A 15,665-nucleotide genomic window follows, 5' to 3' on the forward strand; every position below is an offset into this window, starting at 1 on the left:
GTCATTGGAATCTGGATTGGGATTGCATTATATGTGTAAATTGCTTTGGGCAGTATTGACATTTTCACAATGTTAAGTCTTCCTATCCAGAAGCATGGTACATTCTTCCACTTTTGTAAGTCTCTTTTGGTTTCTTGTAGTAGTGTTTTGTAGTTTTCTTTGTATAGGTCCTTTGTTTCTTTGGTTACATTTATTCCTAGATAGTTCATCCTTTGGGTGACTACTATAATTGGTGTTGCTTTCCTAATGTCCTTTTCAGCGCTGTCGTTATTGGTATAGAGGAATCCAACTGATTTTTGTATGTTGATCTTTTATTCGGCCACTTTGCTGAAACTCTTCCAATGAGGTCTAGTAGCTTTTTTACTGAGTCTTTGGCTTTTTCTATGTATAGGATCATATCATCTGCAGATAGAGAGAATTTTACTTTCTCTTTGCCAATTTCGTTGCCTTTAATTTCCCTGTCTTGCCATATAGCTCTTGCTAAGACTTCCAGCATAATAATTAAATAGAAATGGTGACAAAGGGCATCCTTGTCTGGTTCCTGTTCACAGAGGGAAGGCTTTCAGTTTCTCTCCATTGAGAGTAATGTAGGCTCTTGGTTTTGTATATATGCTCTTAATTATGTTGAGGAATTTCCCTTCAATTCCTACTTTGCTGAGTGTTTTCATCAGGAATGGATGTTGGATTTTGTCAAATGCCTTTTCTGCATCAATCGATATGATCATGTTCTTTTCTTTTTTCTTATTTATATGGTGGATTATCTTGATTGTGTTTCTAATGTTGAACATCCTTGCATCCCTGGTATGAATCCCACTTGATCATGATGTATTATTTTTTTGATGTGCTGCTGGATTCTGTTGGCTAGGATTTTGTTGAGAATTTTTGCATCTATGTTCATGAGGGATATTGGTCTATAATTTTCTTAGTGACATCCTCCCCTGGTTTGGGTATGAGCGTTATGCTTGCTTCATAAAATATATTAGGAAGTTTTCCATCCTCCTCTATCTTCTGGAATAATTTGAGTCGAATTGGTGACAGCTCTTCCCTGAATGTTTGGTAGAACTCACCAGTGAAGCTATCTGGGCCTGGACTTCTTTTGGTTGGGAGTTTTTTGATGACCTGATTAATTTCTTCTTTTGTTATAGGTCTGTTCTGGTTTTCTACTTCACTCTGTATAAGTTTAGGTAGGTTGTGTTTTTAGAAAATGTATCCATCTCTTTTTTTTTAAACAAGCTTTGGCCAGTTTTATTAAAGAAAAGAAAATGCACGATTTATTTTTCACCAGTTTGTTCTGGCATGCGTCTAATGATATCAGAATCACCTGTATCAATGATAGCCAGTGTGCACACTCTGTAGTATTTCCCGCATGCTGTGCCCAGTTCAATATTATTGCCACTGTAGTGATGGACACCAGTTTTGGCCAACATGGCATAGTACTCGATCTCAGATTTCCTCAAGGCCGGGCAGTTGTTGGCCAGGATGACCAGCTTCGCTTTGCCTTGCCGGATCATCTTCAGAGTCTGCTTGTAACCCAGCACGTATTTCCCGCTTTTCATAACAAGTTGGAGCCGCGAGTTGATCGACTCCAGCAACTTTTTCGTCTTCTTTGCGGCCACCAACTTCCCGCCTTAGGTGTGGGACGGCCCCCAACCAAGAGCAGCTGCCAATATGGCCGGGGAGGGAGAAAGGCTGTATCCATCTCTTTTAAGTTTTCAAATTTGTTGGAGTATAACTTTTCTTAGTATTTTGTTATCCTTTTGATTTCCTTTGGTTCCGTTGTGACATGCCCGTGTGGTTTCTAATGCGCGTTATTTGTGTCTTCTCCGTCTTTTCTTTTGTTAGGTTTGCCAATGGTCTGTCAATTTTGTTAATCCTTTCAGAGAACCAGCTTCTTGTCCTGTTGATTCTTTCTATAGTTTTTCTGTTTTCTATCTCATTTATTTTTGCTTTAATCTTCATTATTTCTTTTCTTTTGGTGGCTGTATGTTCCCTCTGTTGGTCTGTTTCTTGTTGTTGTAGATGCTGTGTTAATGTATTAATTTTCGTTCTTTCTTCTTTTTGGATGTGTGCGTTTATTGCAATAAATTGTCCTCTCAGCACCGCTTTTGCAGTGTCCCAAAGATTTTGGTATGTTGTGTTTTCATTCTCGTTTATTTCTAGGAACTTGGTGAGTTTATGTCTTACCAGTCGCTTTTCATCAGGGTGTTAATTCAGTTTCCATGTATTTATTTCCTTGGTCTTCCTGTTGTTGATTTCTAATTTGATAGCATTGTACTGAGACTAACTGACTCTTACAGGGTGAGTAGTAGTTAGTTGCGGGGTGGAGACTGGGGGAAGGGGGGCATTCCAGGCAGGGGAGATGGCATCAGCAGTACTTAATGTACACTTGTCGCTGCTGCTGCTAAGTATTGTCAAGTCAGTTCTGACTTATAACAACCCTGTATTGGGTTTCCACGGAGCAGTTGGTGGGTTTGAACCAACAGCCTTGCAGTTAGCAGTCCAGTGCTTATCCTACAGTGTCATACTAGGTCTACATGGGATAAGATTGGTGGTTGTGTGCCATCAAGTCATAGAGACCCTGTATGATTCGGAGGCTCTACATCTTTACAGGAGCAGAAAGCCTCATCTGTCTCCCTTAGAGCAACTGGTAGATTCAAATTGTTGACCTTACGGTTAGCAGCCAAACTCATAATTCATGATAGTACCAGGACTCCTTGGGGAAGAAGATTGTTGTTGTTAAGTGCTGTGGAGTCGATTCTGACCCATAGCGACCCTGTATAGGGTTTCTGAGGAGCAGCTGATTAGCTTGAAATGCTGATCTTGCAGTTCAAACGACTTTGCAGTGTGGCGCATTAATCCACACTGCCACACCAGAGCTCCAGGGGATAAGAGTAGAGTGCTAAAAATAGATAATGCTTGCATTGTCTCAGGCACTGTTCTAATTCCTTTACTCAACTCCTTTAGTCTGGATGACAGCTCCATACGAGGTACTGCTATCCTGGTTTTACGATGAGGAAATCGAGGCTCAGGTTACAGTGACTTGCTCAAGTTCACCATGCCAGGGCCTGGTAGCATTTTGTGGAGGGTCCTGTAGGCCATGACAAGAGCGTGGTCTCCATCCTGACGGCCAGGTGTTCTAGAATGTTGTTTCTTTATATACTTCTTGGGGGTCACAGAGCCATTTGATCTAGTAAAAACTATAGGATTCACCCCCTAGAAAAATGGAACTATGAACATCTCATATACAATTTCAGGGGCTTATGGGTCTCCTAGAGACCTCTAGATTCCAGAAGACAGACTTACAGTATGAGGCATGGGGTCCTCGGCTGTAGTGTGACTTGGTCAGATTTGCATTTAGAAAGAAACCTTTGGCCCCTAGGAGGAGTGGAGATGGAGGAGTAAAGATAGGGCCCGAGACCTGTATAAGGTTGTAACAACAGGTCAGGGAATAAAAAATACGGTCCCAGAGGAGGATGGCAGCTGCAGTGGACTTTCTCTGACCCTCATTTCCCTCATCCATAAAGTGGGAGGGTTGTGAGGATTTTTTTGATGTACTGCATAGAAAGTGCTACCACATAGTAAGCACCAAATAATTGTCAGTTTTTGTGGCTGGCTTTGTACTTTGTGCAGCTAGTATTTGACCCCAGGTCCACCATCTGAAACAAATGGGACCAAATTAAACCCAGTGCCATTCAGTCAGGTAACTCGTAGTAACCCCGTAGGACAGGCTCAAGCTGCGTCATAGGATTTCTGAAACTTTAAATCTTTACAGGGCAGACAGCCTCATCTTTCTTCCATGGAGCACTGGTGGGTTTGAAGTCCAATGCTTAACCCACTGTACCACAGGGTCCCCTTCCTAAAACCAAACACCTCACTTAATCATTCGAGATAGTGAGGTAGGCAGTCTTCTCCTACCATCGTCCTTGCCTTCTGGCTTCCTCTCTCCTTCTTAAACAGAGCCCATGAAGCGGGGTGGGGTGCTGGGTGCTGGAGTCCTGACAGGATCTTCCTTCTCTCCAGATCACTGAGACCCAGAGGCTGGGCCTGGCCAGAGCCTTAGAGCTCAACACCACCTTCCTGAGGAAGTCCCTGCAGGCCGCTCTAAGGCACCTGACCTGACCATCCATCCACCAAGGGACCGTGCTCATGAAACTACCTCAACAGATTCCTGAAGGACACCTCTGTGCTGATGAACTTGCCTTGACCCCTCGCTGAGGATAAAGGCTGAGCCTGACCATTCCAGGGCCCACCTGCCTCTTTTCCCAGGCTCCAGAGCAGATGGAAGTGTTGGCTTTCCAGCTGACAGAGCTGCCTCAGACACAAGGGGCTGGATGAGCTGTCATTTTCAAGTGCTGCTGACCCTGGGCAGTCCTCATCATCTACCTCAAACCCCAGGGACAGAAATTCTGCTAGGCCCCTATAAGGTCAAAACAAATCCAGAATATGAGGGGACGTCAGAAAGTTCATGGGAAAATTGAGTTAAAAAATAATGGCGTTTTCCACAAACTTTTATAGTCCCTGTCAAAGATGTGTGATGCCCCAGAAACCCTGTGGAACCTGTGTGCTCAACACAAAGCTCTTGTGCTTAGATCTATGTTTTTATATCTGACTTGATAATTTATCTAATAAAAATCAACTTCAATAATGTCTTATTAGAAGCAGTATTTGACTTCCCATTAACTTGGTGTTTGTTGATACCACCTCAACCTCTATTCTGTGAAGAGGCATTTTTTCCTGGTGAATATGTTCAAGGGGGAAGGTAGTAGAGAGTTAGTTCTGAACAAAGATGTTGAGTAGTTCTGTGCGTCAGATAATCTCCAGTACTACCCACCCCAGCCTTCTCAGAACTGCTTACTGGGTAGGCAAGGCTTACAAGTGAGGGGACTGGGGATGAGGGGTGACAGGCTTTCGGGCAGGTGACATTGGTGATCTGAAGGACTTCTGAAATTACTGTGGGCTGAGGAGAAGATAGGGCCTGCCAGACCAGAAAGAGCAGAGAAGACTCTGTGTGTAGTAGTGTAGACATACCTGTTTTACATCTTTATATGCTCAGAGCAGCTAATCTGGGTACTTGTTCCTAGTAAATGCTTGATAATCCCAAACTGAACCCACTGCTGCACAGCTGATTCCCACTCAGTGACCTATGTAGGGATTCTGAGACTAAATATTTTTATGGGAGCAGTAAGTCTTACCTTTTATAGCAGAGTGATGGGTAGGTTTGAACCACTGATTTTGCAGGTAGCAGCTTAACGGGTAACCCCATTACACCACTTTAAACACTTGATTGTTGTTGTTAAGTGCCTCGAGTCAATTCCGACCCATAGCGACCCTGTATAGGGTTTTCAAGGAGCAGCTAGTGAGCTTGAGCCACTGACCTTGCAGTTCAAATGGCTTTAACACTTAATTGTTGTTATGTGACAAGGAGTGGTTTCTGACTCATAGCGAACCTGTACAGTGTTTCCGAGGCTGTAAATCCGTACGGGAGCAGAAAGCCTCATCTTTCTCCTGCGGAACTGCTTGTAGTTTCGAACTGCTGACCTCACTGTTCACAGCCCGATTTGTAACCACTACGCTACACTACGCTACCAGAGCTCCTTAATAGGTATATGTTACTGAGTCAACTATTAAAAGTTTATTATATAGCACCATTCCCCTACAGATGTTGAAGGGCCAGGAACAGAACGTTCTTAACCAAAACCTCTTTGGAAGCCATGAGCAAGATGATGAGGGAGGTTGGTCAGGCCTATGAATAAAGCTGCTCTTTGAGAACCGTAGTTGGGATGGAGAATGGGAGGACGTGGACAGAGGAGGTTAGAGGGGCAAACTAACCAGAATTAAAATGTTTTCAGCGACTGTAATGTCCGGTAACCTTAACCCCTTGCCTTCGATTCGGACTCACCCTATTGAGCAGAGTAGAACTGCTTCACAGGGTTTCTGAGATTGAATCTTAATGGCATGCAGTCAGCCTTATCTTTATTCATTAGCGCGGCTGGCTGGTGGTTTTGGAGTACTGATTTTGCAGTTAGAACCCCAATGTTTAACCCACCGTGCCAGCAGGGCTCCTGTAATACTCTTAAATTACTACATAAGGTGGGTGTAGTACATGCCCTGAAACCAGCCCGTTTCGTTTCCTAGATTGGCAACAGCTGATTTAAATGTGATATTCTCAGGTGCCTGTAGGCCGCCAGGACGAAAAGCAACGTCCCGCCGCACTAGCGCGCATTTAGCAGCGATGCAACGCGCGGCAGCGCCCTCCAGTGGTTGTAGATGGCCACGCTCCTCCGGACTGAGCAACCCGCTCTGGTAGACCGTAGGAACACGGGACCTCTCGCGAGAACAGGACTCCTATTTGAGCACATGCGCGAACTGCACTAGTCTCTTTTCCGGTTGCTGCGGTGTTAGGCGCCATGAGGTTAGTGGCCCATATGTCTTCATCTGCAACCATCCACAAACCAAGCACCCCACTGGGGATGCGGATTCTGTGGGCGGAATCTAGAGGCCTTAACCCGGCTTCTCTGCTGAGCATTTCTTGCGGGGCGTCAACCTGCAGTCTCCTTGCCAGATGCAGCTGCCTTGAGGGTTCCGTTTCCCGGCGCCCAGCATCTGACTGGCTGTCGAGCCTAAATCGCCCGACCTAGTGACTATAACCTCCCCTGAAGCCTGTCCTAGGCTGTCCCCCGGTCTTGAATCCTGGTGACACTAAGGTCGCGGAGATTCTGACCACGCTGAGGGTGTTGAATCTGGGGCCCCGGTCCCTGAGTCCATTTGTCTTCTCTCTCGCAGCAGCAAAGTCTCACGCGACACCCTGTACGAGGCGGTGCGGGAAGTCCTGCACGGGAACCAGCGCAAGCGCCGGAAGTAAGTGCCGGCTCCCTAGGGGAGGCCAAGGCCCGGGCTGGCATGGAAAAACCGAGGCCTACTAACCTTGTGCTTTTCCTAAGGTTTTTGGAGACGGTGGAGCTGCAGATCAGCTTGAAGAACTATGACCCCCAGAAGGATAAGCGCTTCTCGGGCACCGTCAGGTTGGCACCGTTCTGACCCCACCCAGCCCTCAGTGCCCCCATGCCTGGGCTCCCCTTCAGGCTCCTGCTGAGTCCGAGGCCGCAGGCACTGCGGTACTGATGTGCCAGGGTAGCACAGACCCCCTGCTCCGGGCAGGACCCCTACCCTGGGTCTTAAAATATGAGGGGAGGCGTGGGGAGGCCTCGGCCGAACCCGCCGGCTAGTTTGAGAAGACAGACTAGCTGTTGGTGATGTGGACACTCTGGGTAAGGCTCTACGGCTGCGATCCCAGACCCCTTCACCTGCCCTTGTGACCCAGGGCCTGCAGTGACCTATTGTGTTCCCCGAAACACGCAGGCTGAAGTCGACCCCCCGCCCCAAGTTCTCTGTGTGTGTCCTTGGGGACCAGCAGCATTGTGATGAAGCAAAGGCTGTGGAGATCCCTCACATGGACATTGAGGCGCTCAAGAAACTCAACAAAAATAAGAAGCTAGTCAAAAAGCTGGGTGAGTGCAGCTGCTGTGGTTTCTTCTCGGGAGGGGGTAGAATTGGGAGGAAAGGGGTCTGCTGTGACAGGGACAGTTAAGCAGTGGTCATTGGGTTGCTTGACTTTTCTTTGGAGATTATATAACTGAGACCTCAGTGTTGGTTTGATCTAAATAGATGTAATTAGCCAGGTGTCAGTGAGTTCTAAATTCCAAGGCCTTGGGTTTTTTGTTTCTAAAAAGTCTTTACTCGCTGGTGTGGGCATCAGGTTTAGACTCATTTTATAGAGGAAACATGTCTCAAGTTGTCATAGACCCCAAGGTTAAAACTAGCTCGGAACTGTGGAGGCAGAATTTGAACCTACCAGTCAAGACCAGCCTGGGCTTTAAAAGAAACCAGGTTTCCTGTGATTGTTGGGCCATTGCAGAGTCCAGAGGATGAAGCTAGCATGCTGGGGCTGGAGTGTTAAAAAGACTTGGCACTTCGAGAGGAGTGGAGGGGGGTATATTGGGTAGGTCACTTATATTATACAGATGGATGTGGTTTGTTCCTGGTGTTTGGAATGTGGGTTGAACTGACCAGTTCCTGAGCATTCTGTGACTGACTGACTCCCTTTCCCTTTCTTCATTAGCCAAGAAGTATGATGCCTTTTTGGCCTCTGAGTCCTTGATCAAGCAAATCCCGAGGATCCTGGGACCAGGCCTGAATAAGGCTGGCAAATTTCCTTCCCTGCTTACTCACAATGAGAACATGGTGGCTAAAGTCGACGAAGTGAAGTCCACCATCAAGTTTCAGATGAAGAAGGTGCTGTGTCTGGCAGTGGCTGTTGGCCATGTGAAGATGACAGATGATGAGCTCGTTTACAACATCCACTTGGCTGTCAACTTTCTGGTTTCACTGCTAAAGAAGAATTGGCAGAATGTCCGTGCTTTGTACATCAAGAGCACCATGGGTAAACCCCAACGTCTGTACTAAGACACAGCTCAATAAACCTCATTGTTTACTATCAAGTCTGTTTGCAAGTCATTGGGGTCAGGATACAGGTGATTTTGTGAGGCAGTACTGTATGCCAAGTACATCCTGGTGTGTGGCACTGTAGGGCAAGCACTGGACTGCCAACTGTAAACCCACCAGTTGCTCTTCAAATAACCTGTACATGCTCTTAAGATAGCCTGTACAGCAACCATTGCTGGGAGTTGTCTGTAGGAACCTCCAGAAAGGTTGTTGCCTCAAGTCCTGGGAAATCTGTCAAGGATGTTGTGGAGTTGCCTAATCCCAACAATGTTACATTAACATTTAATATATCAGTCATCCATTGGTTGAGTTAGATGTTCAGAAATAGTTTGTGGGAAAATAACACTTTAATTCACTTTTCCCATGAATTTATTGGACTCCCTCCGGGATCTTTGTCCCAGGGGGTCCAACCCCTTGCCTGACTGAGGTACTTCCCTGGAGTTCTTGCCTCCAGTACTGGTATGGTGACTTGGTGTGGGGCAAAGCCTTGTGATTTAACCTTTGACCTAAGTCGGCTTCATTTAACTCCGGTAAACGAAGGCACCTGTTCATACTGTTTTTTGAAGAGCTGAAAGGTTAATCCAAAGCATAAGTAAAATTGCTCCAAAATGCTGCACTTTCTCAAAACAAGCTTTATCTGCTTTTGAACCATGAAGAGAAATAAGTCCACCAAAGACCTTTATGCTGTCGGTCCGAATACCTATATCTCTGGTGATGAGTATGAGTTTTTCAATTTTAATGAGTCCTGGTGTGGTGCCCTAGGATAAGCACTCAACCGCAGTTCAAATTCAGCAGCTGCTCCTCGGATACCCTATAGAAGGTTGCTATGAGTGGAACTGATTGGAAGGCGCTTAATAGGCCTATTTTGCTCCTCTCTGGTCTGTTAGTGTAATAATTGGTAGTACAGCTGGTGGGGTTGAACTGTCAACTTTGTGTGACACCATGATGCCAATATAATGTGTGTTCTGACTCAGTGACCCTGTATAGGGTTTCTGAGAGGAATGCCTAGTGGACTTTGGCCTCCAACCTTTTGGTTCAAACTGACCATGCAGTCCAGCACATTAGCCCGCAGGGCCACAGCACAATTGTCAATAGAATAACATTAATTTCTAATATTAAATAAAACACCTAGTCTTAATGAACGATGTTCTCAGGTAAGGAGGGAAAGAAGCTGCCTATAAAACCAGCTAAGACCTAATTTTAATGAAAGTGAAAAGTGATTTATTTTGGGGGCTTTTCTGCATTTTCTTAATGTACTACAATGTTTGTGATCAGAAAAGCCAAGAAAATGTATGACTAGAGGAAGGTACAAAGGGTAATTTGTGAATGTGAGAATACGTTTTGTGCCTTGTCTGTCAAGGCCACTTAGAAGACACTGAATGTACGGACAGCAAGAAGAAATTGACGGTGTGAGAGCACTTGCTGAGGTGGCCAATTCTGGGGGACCTTTTGATGGAAACACTACAGGTTCACCACTTAAGCCTAAGACCCAAAAAAACATTTCTTATGTTTCTTTAAGAGGATGTTAATGTCATGAGTCATGAACTACGTTTGTCCTTTGAGGAACGTCATAGTGGAACAATTGGAGGCGGTTTCTCATGACCTCCCTGGATAGATACCCAACAATTTGGTGCATGCAAGATCAACCATACCTCTGGGTTTGACTCATAGCTCTGATTGCTGCTCAGCCGTGCAAGCTTGTTGAGCAAGTTTACTGATGCTAATATAAAGGAAATAGGTACTTTGCTTTGTACAATGCCAGATACAAACAGTTATAAAATAGTATCATCAGGAGTTCCTGGGTGGTGCAAAAGGTTAAGTGCTGGACCACTAGTCAGAAAAGTTATGGTTCAAATCCACCCAGAGACTCCTTGGAAGATAGGCCTCGTTTTCGGCTTCTAAAAGGTCACAGCTTTGAAAATCTCTGCACAGTGTTGCCATGAGTCAGAATTTACTCTTCAGCAACTAACACGAAGATGATAGTTACACACATTAACAGCGCACACAGGAAAGTACCAGGCTTGATTTGGCCTCAATCTGGGAACAGATTTTAATGACGGGGGAACTGATGATTCCTTTCAAGTCACGTCCCCAGGTGTGGTGCTGTGGGTTAATGCGCTGCACTGCTAGGTCAGTTTGAACCGCTAGGCCGCTGGTTCAAGCTCACCAGAAACATGGTTGATATGAGTCGAAACTGACTCCACAGCACTTAACGTACGTTTCAGTTAAGATTTTAGGACAGATTTAGTAGGCAATCCTAAAGGACATCTCAAACTTAAATGGTGTTTAACACGAGCCAAGGCTTAAAACCCTTAAATAATTTTAGACGCTAAGGAGCTCTGGTAGCATAGTGGTTACGAATTGGGCTGCGAACCTCAAGGTCAGCTGCTCGAAACTACCAGGTGTTCCACGGGAAGATGAGGCTTTCTGCTCCCGTAAAGATTTACAGCCTCAGAAACCCTATACAGGGTCGTTATGAGTCGGTTCCGACTCCACAGCACATAACCACCACCAAGGCAAGATGGTGTCTTGTGACTCAGTAGGATGAATATTGGACTGCTAACCACATCAGTGGCTCCTTGGAAACCCTACACAGAGTCACTATGAATCAGAACCAACTCGATGGCCCTTAACAATAAGGCAAAGTAAAATGAGTGTCTTAGAAATGCTTGCTAACGGGTCTTCATAGATTATTAATTTGAACTACCTGAATTTAAATAGAATCCACTCTAATTTATAAATCTATTAACACATGTATGCATTGTAAGAATCCCTAAGTGGCACAAATAGGTAAGCACTAAGCTACTAACTGAATGGTCCATTCAGTGGTGCCTTAGAAGGCCTGGTGATCTGCTTCCGACATATCAGCCACTGGAAACCGTTTGGGGCACTTCTCTGGAACATGGTGTTTCCATGAGTTGGAAATGATTTGATGCCAACAGGTTTTATGCACTGGGATTGTTAGGTGTCATTGGGGAGAATCCAACTTGTGTTGACCCTCATGTGTTACAGAGTTCCTTTCTTATGTTGTCACTGAGTGGTGCCAATGGTTACATGCTAAACTAACCCAAAAGTTGATGATTCAACCCCATCTAAGGAAGACAGTCCTGACAGTCTTCTGAAAGGTCCTGAGTAGGAGTTGACCGGACAGCAACTGTTTTGAGTTTTGTTTTCCCTACTTTGGGACTTGGAACTGGCCATTACCAGTCTCTGGGTCAGTTCTGTTCTTGGTGTGTGCATGAGCAAGCACCGGCTTTCTGTCACCTCTTGAATTATCCACACAAAAGACCCAGATTTCTCTAAAAGGAATTATTTGAAGGTGGTTTACTCAAGAGAGGTGTTTGCTTCAAAAGCACCACCCACCAAATTGTTGAGACAAATCCGACTCATGACAACCCCATCTGCTGCAGAGAACTGTGCTCCTTCAAGACCCTTCAGAGGCAGAGTGCCAGGCCTTTCTGCAGAGGGACTTCTGGATGGGTCCAAATCATTAAACTTTGTGTTAGTAGTTGAGCACTTAACCATTTGTGCCACTCAGGGACAAGTATTCACAAGATGTGGCAGAGACTGACTACATTTTCCAAGGACAGTGAGCCTGTTCCTTTTTCTGCATATCAGTACTGATTAAATGAAGATTAAATGACAGGAAGAAACAGCATCCAACACAAAGCCTGGCACCAAGACGTGACTAAATGTGTAGTTATCACCAAACACCAGAGTCTACACTGAACACACTCACCTGCAAACAGGAATGTTGGAATCTGAGAGATGCCTTGAAGAAGATGCAGCTAATTTACTTTAAAAAGCAGCCATTGAGAACCCTATGGAATTCTATTCTCACATGGGGTTGCCAGGTGTCAGAAGCAACTCCTGCTCATACCCACACAAAGAATGGAACAGATACTGAGGCTGGTGATGACCAGTTCCACAGTTCCAAGGTTCCAAAGTAGGGAAAACAAACCCAACGGCTGAACCGACTCAAACGCAGGCCTGGTTCAAATCAGACTGGCTGAATGAGTTAAGTTTTTAACCTCAATCTCAGTTTCAACCTCACTTGGGGGTGGGACCAGACTGACATAAAAGACTCTAGAGAAGGGTTGCCAGATTTAGCAAATAAAACTAGAGGGCAATCAGTTAACGTTTGAATTTCAGATTAGCCATTTTTTTAGTGTTACATGGGACATACTTACACTCACAGATTAATCATTGATCTGAAATTTAACAATGTATATTGTGTTTTAGGTAATGTTACCTACGAGTCTCATCTAATTCAATTTTGTATGTCACAGCCCTCTTTCCGGTGACTAGTGAGACCCTGGTAGCGTAGTGGTTACGAATCGGGCTGCGAATCTTAAGGTCAGCAGTTCGAAACTACCAGCCGCTCCGTGGGAGAAAGATGAGGCTTTCTACTCCCGTAAAGATTTACACCCTCGGAAACCCTGTACAGGGTCGCTATGGGTCGGAACCGACTTGACGGCACTTAACAACAACAAGTGAGACCCAATTCATTCACAATGCACAGAGGTGAACCTGCTGGATCAACCCTACGCCTCCTTGGGAAAGTGTCCATTCAGGGCTTAGGGAGCTAATCTGGAGACTGTCATCCTAGTTGTGACCACAGGATAAGGACTGGACTTCTAACCACAAAGTTGGCTGTTCAAATTCAGCAGCCTCTCCACACGAGAAAGATGAAGCTTTCTGCTTCCCTAAGAATTACAGCCTTGGAAACCCTCACCAGGTTTGTTGAGTTGAAGATAATAGCACGCAACAACAGCGGGTTAGAGTCTTGTTTCCACGCCACTCAGCAGTTTTCAATGTGGGACAGATGAGGAGGGTGAAAACCAATAGAAGCCATCATGCCCTGGCCTGTGATGTGTGTGGTTCAGCAAGTGTGTGACCTTGGGCAAGTCACTTCACTTATAAAAATTAAGCCAAGGTAAAACCTGGACCAGTGCTCACTAGTGGCAGACTGAGGAGAATTTTTGGAGTTGGCAAAGGTTTTTAAACATTGTAAGCAAATCATTTTTTTTTTTTCTTTCATACAATTTGCATTTAAACTAAAGTTTAAATTCTTTGAGGGGAGAGATTGTAGTACATGCGCCACATACATATAACATGGTGGTGGTGGTGATGCCAACTCATAGCTACCCTGTATAGGGTTTCTGAGGCTGTAAAGTTTCATGGGACACAAAGCCTCATCTTTCTCCTGAGAAGCAACGGGTAGATTTAAACTACCAACCTTGCGGGTAGCAGCCCAGCTCGTAACCCACTACGCTACCAGAGCTATGCACATAGCTTGTTGTTGATGTGTGCCGTGGAGTTGGTTCTGACTCATAGTGACCCTGTACAGGGTTTCTGAGGTTGTAAATCTTTACGGGAGCAGAAAGCCTCCTTTCTCCTGCGGAACAGCTGGTAGTTTTGTACTGCTGACTGTGAGATTAGCAGCCCAATTCGTAACTACGCTACCAGAGCTCCTTTTGCACATAGCTTAGCATGGAATTTTTACAAACATCTTATCTAATTCTCTCAATAACTCACAGATGTAGAATCAAGCCTCAGACCCAGTGATTTTTCTGAGGTCCTATAATTATTAAAAACTGTCCATTTGAATCCAAACCCAAATAACACTTTCTTTGAACTGAACTGATAATGTATACTTTGTATGAAAATGCTTTGGACTTGGCAATGCTTTATAGGGCCTTCGAGAGCTATCTGCTTGTCCCTGCTGTCCCGAGTCAGAGGGGGGTGAGCTGGAAGGGCATGACACACTAGGATGCAGAACTCAGGTCCCATCCCCTCCTGAGCTTCGGCACGCAGTTGGCCACACAACTGACCCACAAACAAATAACTTTAATCTTTTTTTTCTTTTTTTTTTTTTTGAGCAGGAGCTGGGCCTGGAGGGCCCCTGCCCCAGCCCTGCGCCACATTTATGATACAACCCATCACAGCTGGATTTAAAAAATACACAAAAATATATATAATATACATTATAAAACCTAGGTTGGGTTTGGAGGTGGCCTGAGCGATATGCAAACTGTGAGGATCTTCAGGAAGCTCAGGGGTGAGATGGGGGGCAGGTAAGGAAGGGAAGGGGCACAGTACTTCATATGAAACTCATAAATACCCAGAGGTTGCTGGTGCCTGGGGGCCGGCGCCACCCACAGGTGGCTGTGGAACAGGCCGAGCCGGCTCTGAGGGGCCTGAGTGTTGGGAAGGGGCAGCAGGTGAAGGGTTAACCTTCAGTCCCAGAATGGGATCTGGAGAGCTGCTGCTCTAGGCCAGGGAGAGTAGGGATGGGGATAGAAAATGAGGGAGAAGTACCAGAGGGGTCAGCAAACCCGAATCTAGGGCAAGAAATACCAAAGCCTTCTGTTACCCATTGTCCCAGGGTAGTTGGTCTGCCCGGAGACTGAGACTCTATCTCCTGACCTGGCCCAGGACCCTATTTCTGAGTCCAAATCTGCCCTGCCCCCAGGCTTTCCCCTTTCAGCAGACTGCTGGTGGCCTTGGCACCCGTCTGGGCTGGGGACTTGGAGAGGTCAGCAGAAGTTGGTATAGCCCCTGACTGGCTACCAGCTGGGCTCCCCTCTTCTGCCTGGTCATCAGCACCTGCTCTTCTGTACTGGGGGACTCTGGAAGGAGGTGCTTTGTTTTGACCCCCAAGTGGGCTCCCGTTCTCATTCCTATCTGTTGGAGGCTAGCCCCTGCTCAAGGGAGGTAGGTCAACCTGACTCTGGGGACAGGCACCTGGGACGAGAACTCCAGCTCTGCCCACACTTCCTCATCTGAAACATGGAGACCCCTGCGGGGCTTAAGGGGAGCATGAGCTGTGCAGGGGGCCTGGCATACAGCAGATGCAAAGGGAGTTTGGAGGCCTGCCTCTTTTCTCAAGCCCATCCTAACATGACACTCTCCTTCCTGAGGCCTCTTCACCCCATTCCCTCTGCTGCCGTCCCACCAGCACCCTGCCCATCTCATTCCCCAGAGGGCCAGAAGGGATGCTCCCATTTGTCCCGCCTCTCTGAGATCATTCGAAGCAGAGCAGAGCAGTGCTGGGGGCTGGAGATTCTGGGTTGTGTCTTGGGTAGGCTTTCCCACTGCTGGGCCCTCCTGGCTTCTCCCACAATTAAAGCGCAGAACAGTGGCAGGGAGTGTGTGTGGTG

The 15,665-nt window shown here is 46.0% G+C and overlaps 3 protein-coding genes across 3 annotated transcripts in view; 2 read left to right on the forward strand and 1 right to left on the reverse strand.

Annotated features, from left to right (window-relative positions):
- FANCE (Fanconi anemia, complementation group E) overlaps positions 1–4,119 on the forward strand; it is a 15,008-nt gene extending 10,889 nt beyond the window's left edge. Inside the window, exon 10 of the mRNA XM_006860561.1 lies at positions 4,021–4,119. Within this exon, the coding sequence (XP_006860623.1) occupies positions 4,021–4,119 (99 nt within the window). The remainder of the gene's footprint in view (positions 1–4,020) is intronic.
- Positions 1,272–2,982, reverse strand: LOC102814174 (60S ribosomal protein L30-like). The gene is made up of 2 exons (XM_006860541.1): positions 2,952–2,982; positions 1,272–1,627 (listed from the first exon to the last, which is right to left on the reverse strand). Exons 1-2 carry the CDS (start codon positions 2,980–2,982, stop codon positions 1,272–1,274), a joined length of 387 nt encoding a protein of 128 aa, XP_006860603.1.
- Positions 4,120–6,379: 2,260 nt separating the features above from the next.
- On the forward strand, positions 6,380–8,486 carry RPL10A (ribosomal protein L10a). The gene is made up of 5 exons (XM_006860395.1): positions 6,380–6,412; positions 6,784–6,858; positions 6,942–7,022; positions 7,360–7,508; positions 8,120–8,486. Exons 1-5 carry the CDS (start codon positions 6,408–6,410, stop codon positions 8,461–8,463), a joined length of 654 nt encoding a protein of 217 aa, XP_006860457.1. The 5' UTR covers positions 6,380–6,407; the 3' UTR covers positions 8,464–8,486.
- Positions 8,487–15,665: the final 7,179 nt, after the last annotated feature.

This window comes from Chrysochloris asiatica, unplaced genomic scaffold, assembly GCF_000296735.1.
Source record: "Chrysochloris asiatica unplaced genomic scaffold, ChrAsi1.0 scaffold00038, whole genome shotgun sequence".
Lineage (NCBI taxonomy): Eukaryota > Metazoa > Chordata > Mammalia > Afrosoricida > Chrysochloridae > Chrysochloris > Chrysochloris asiatica.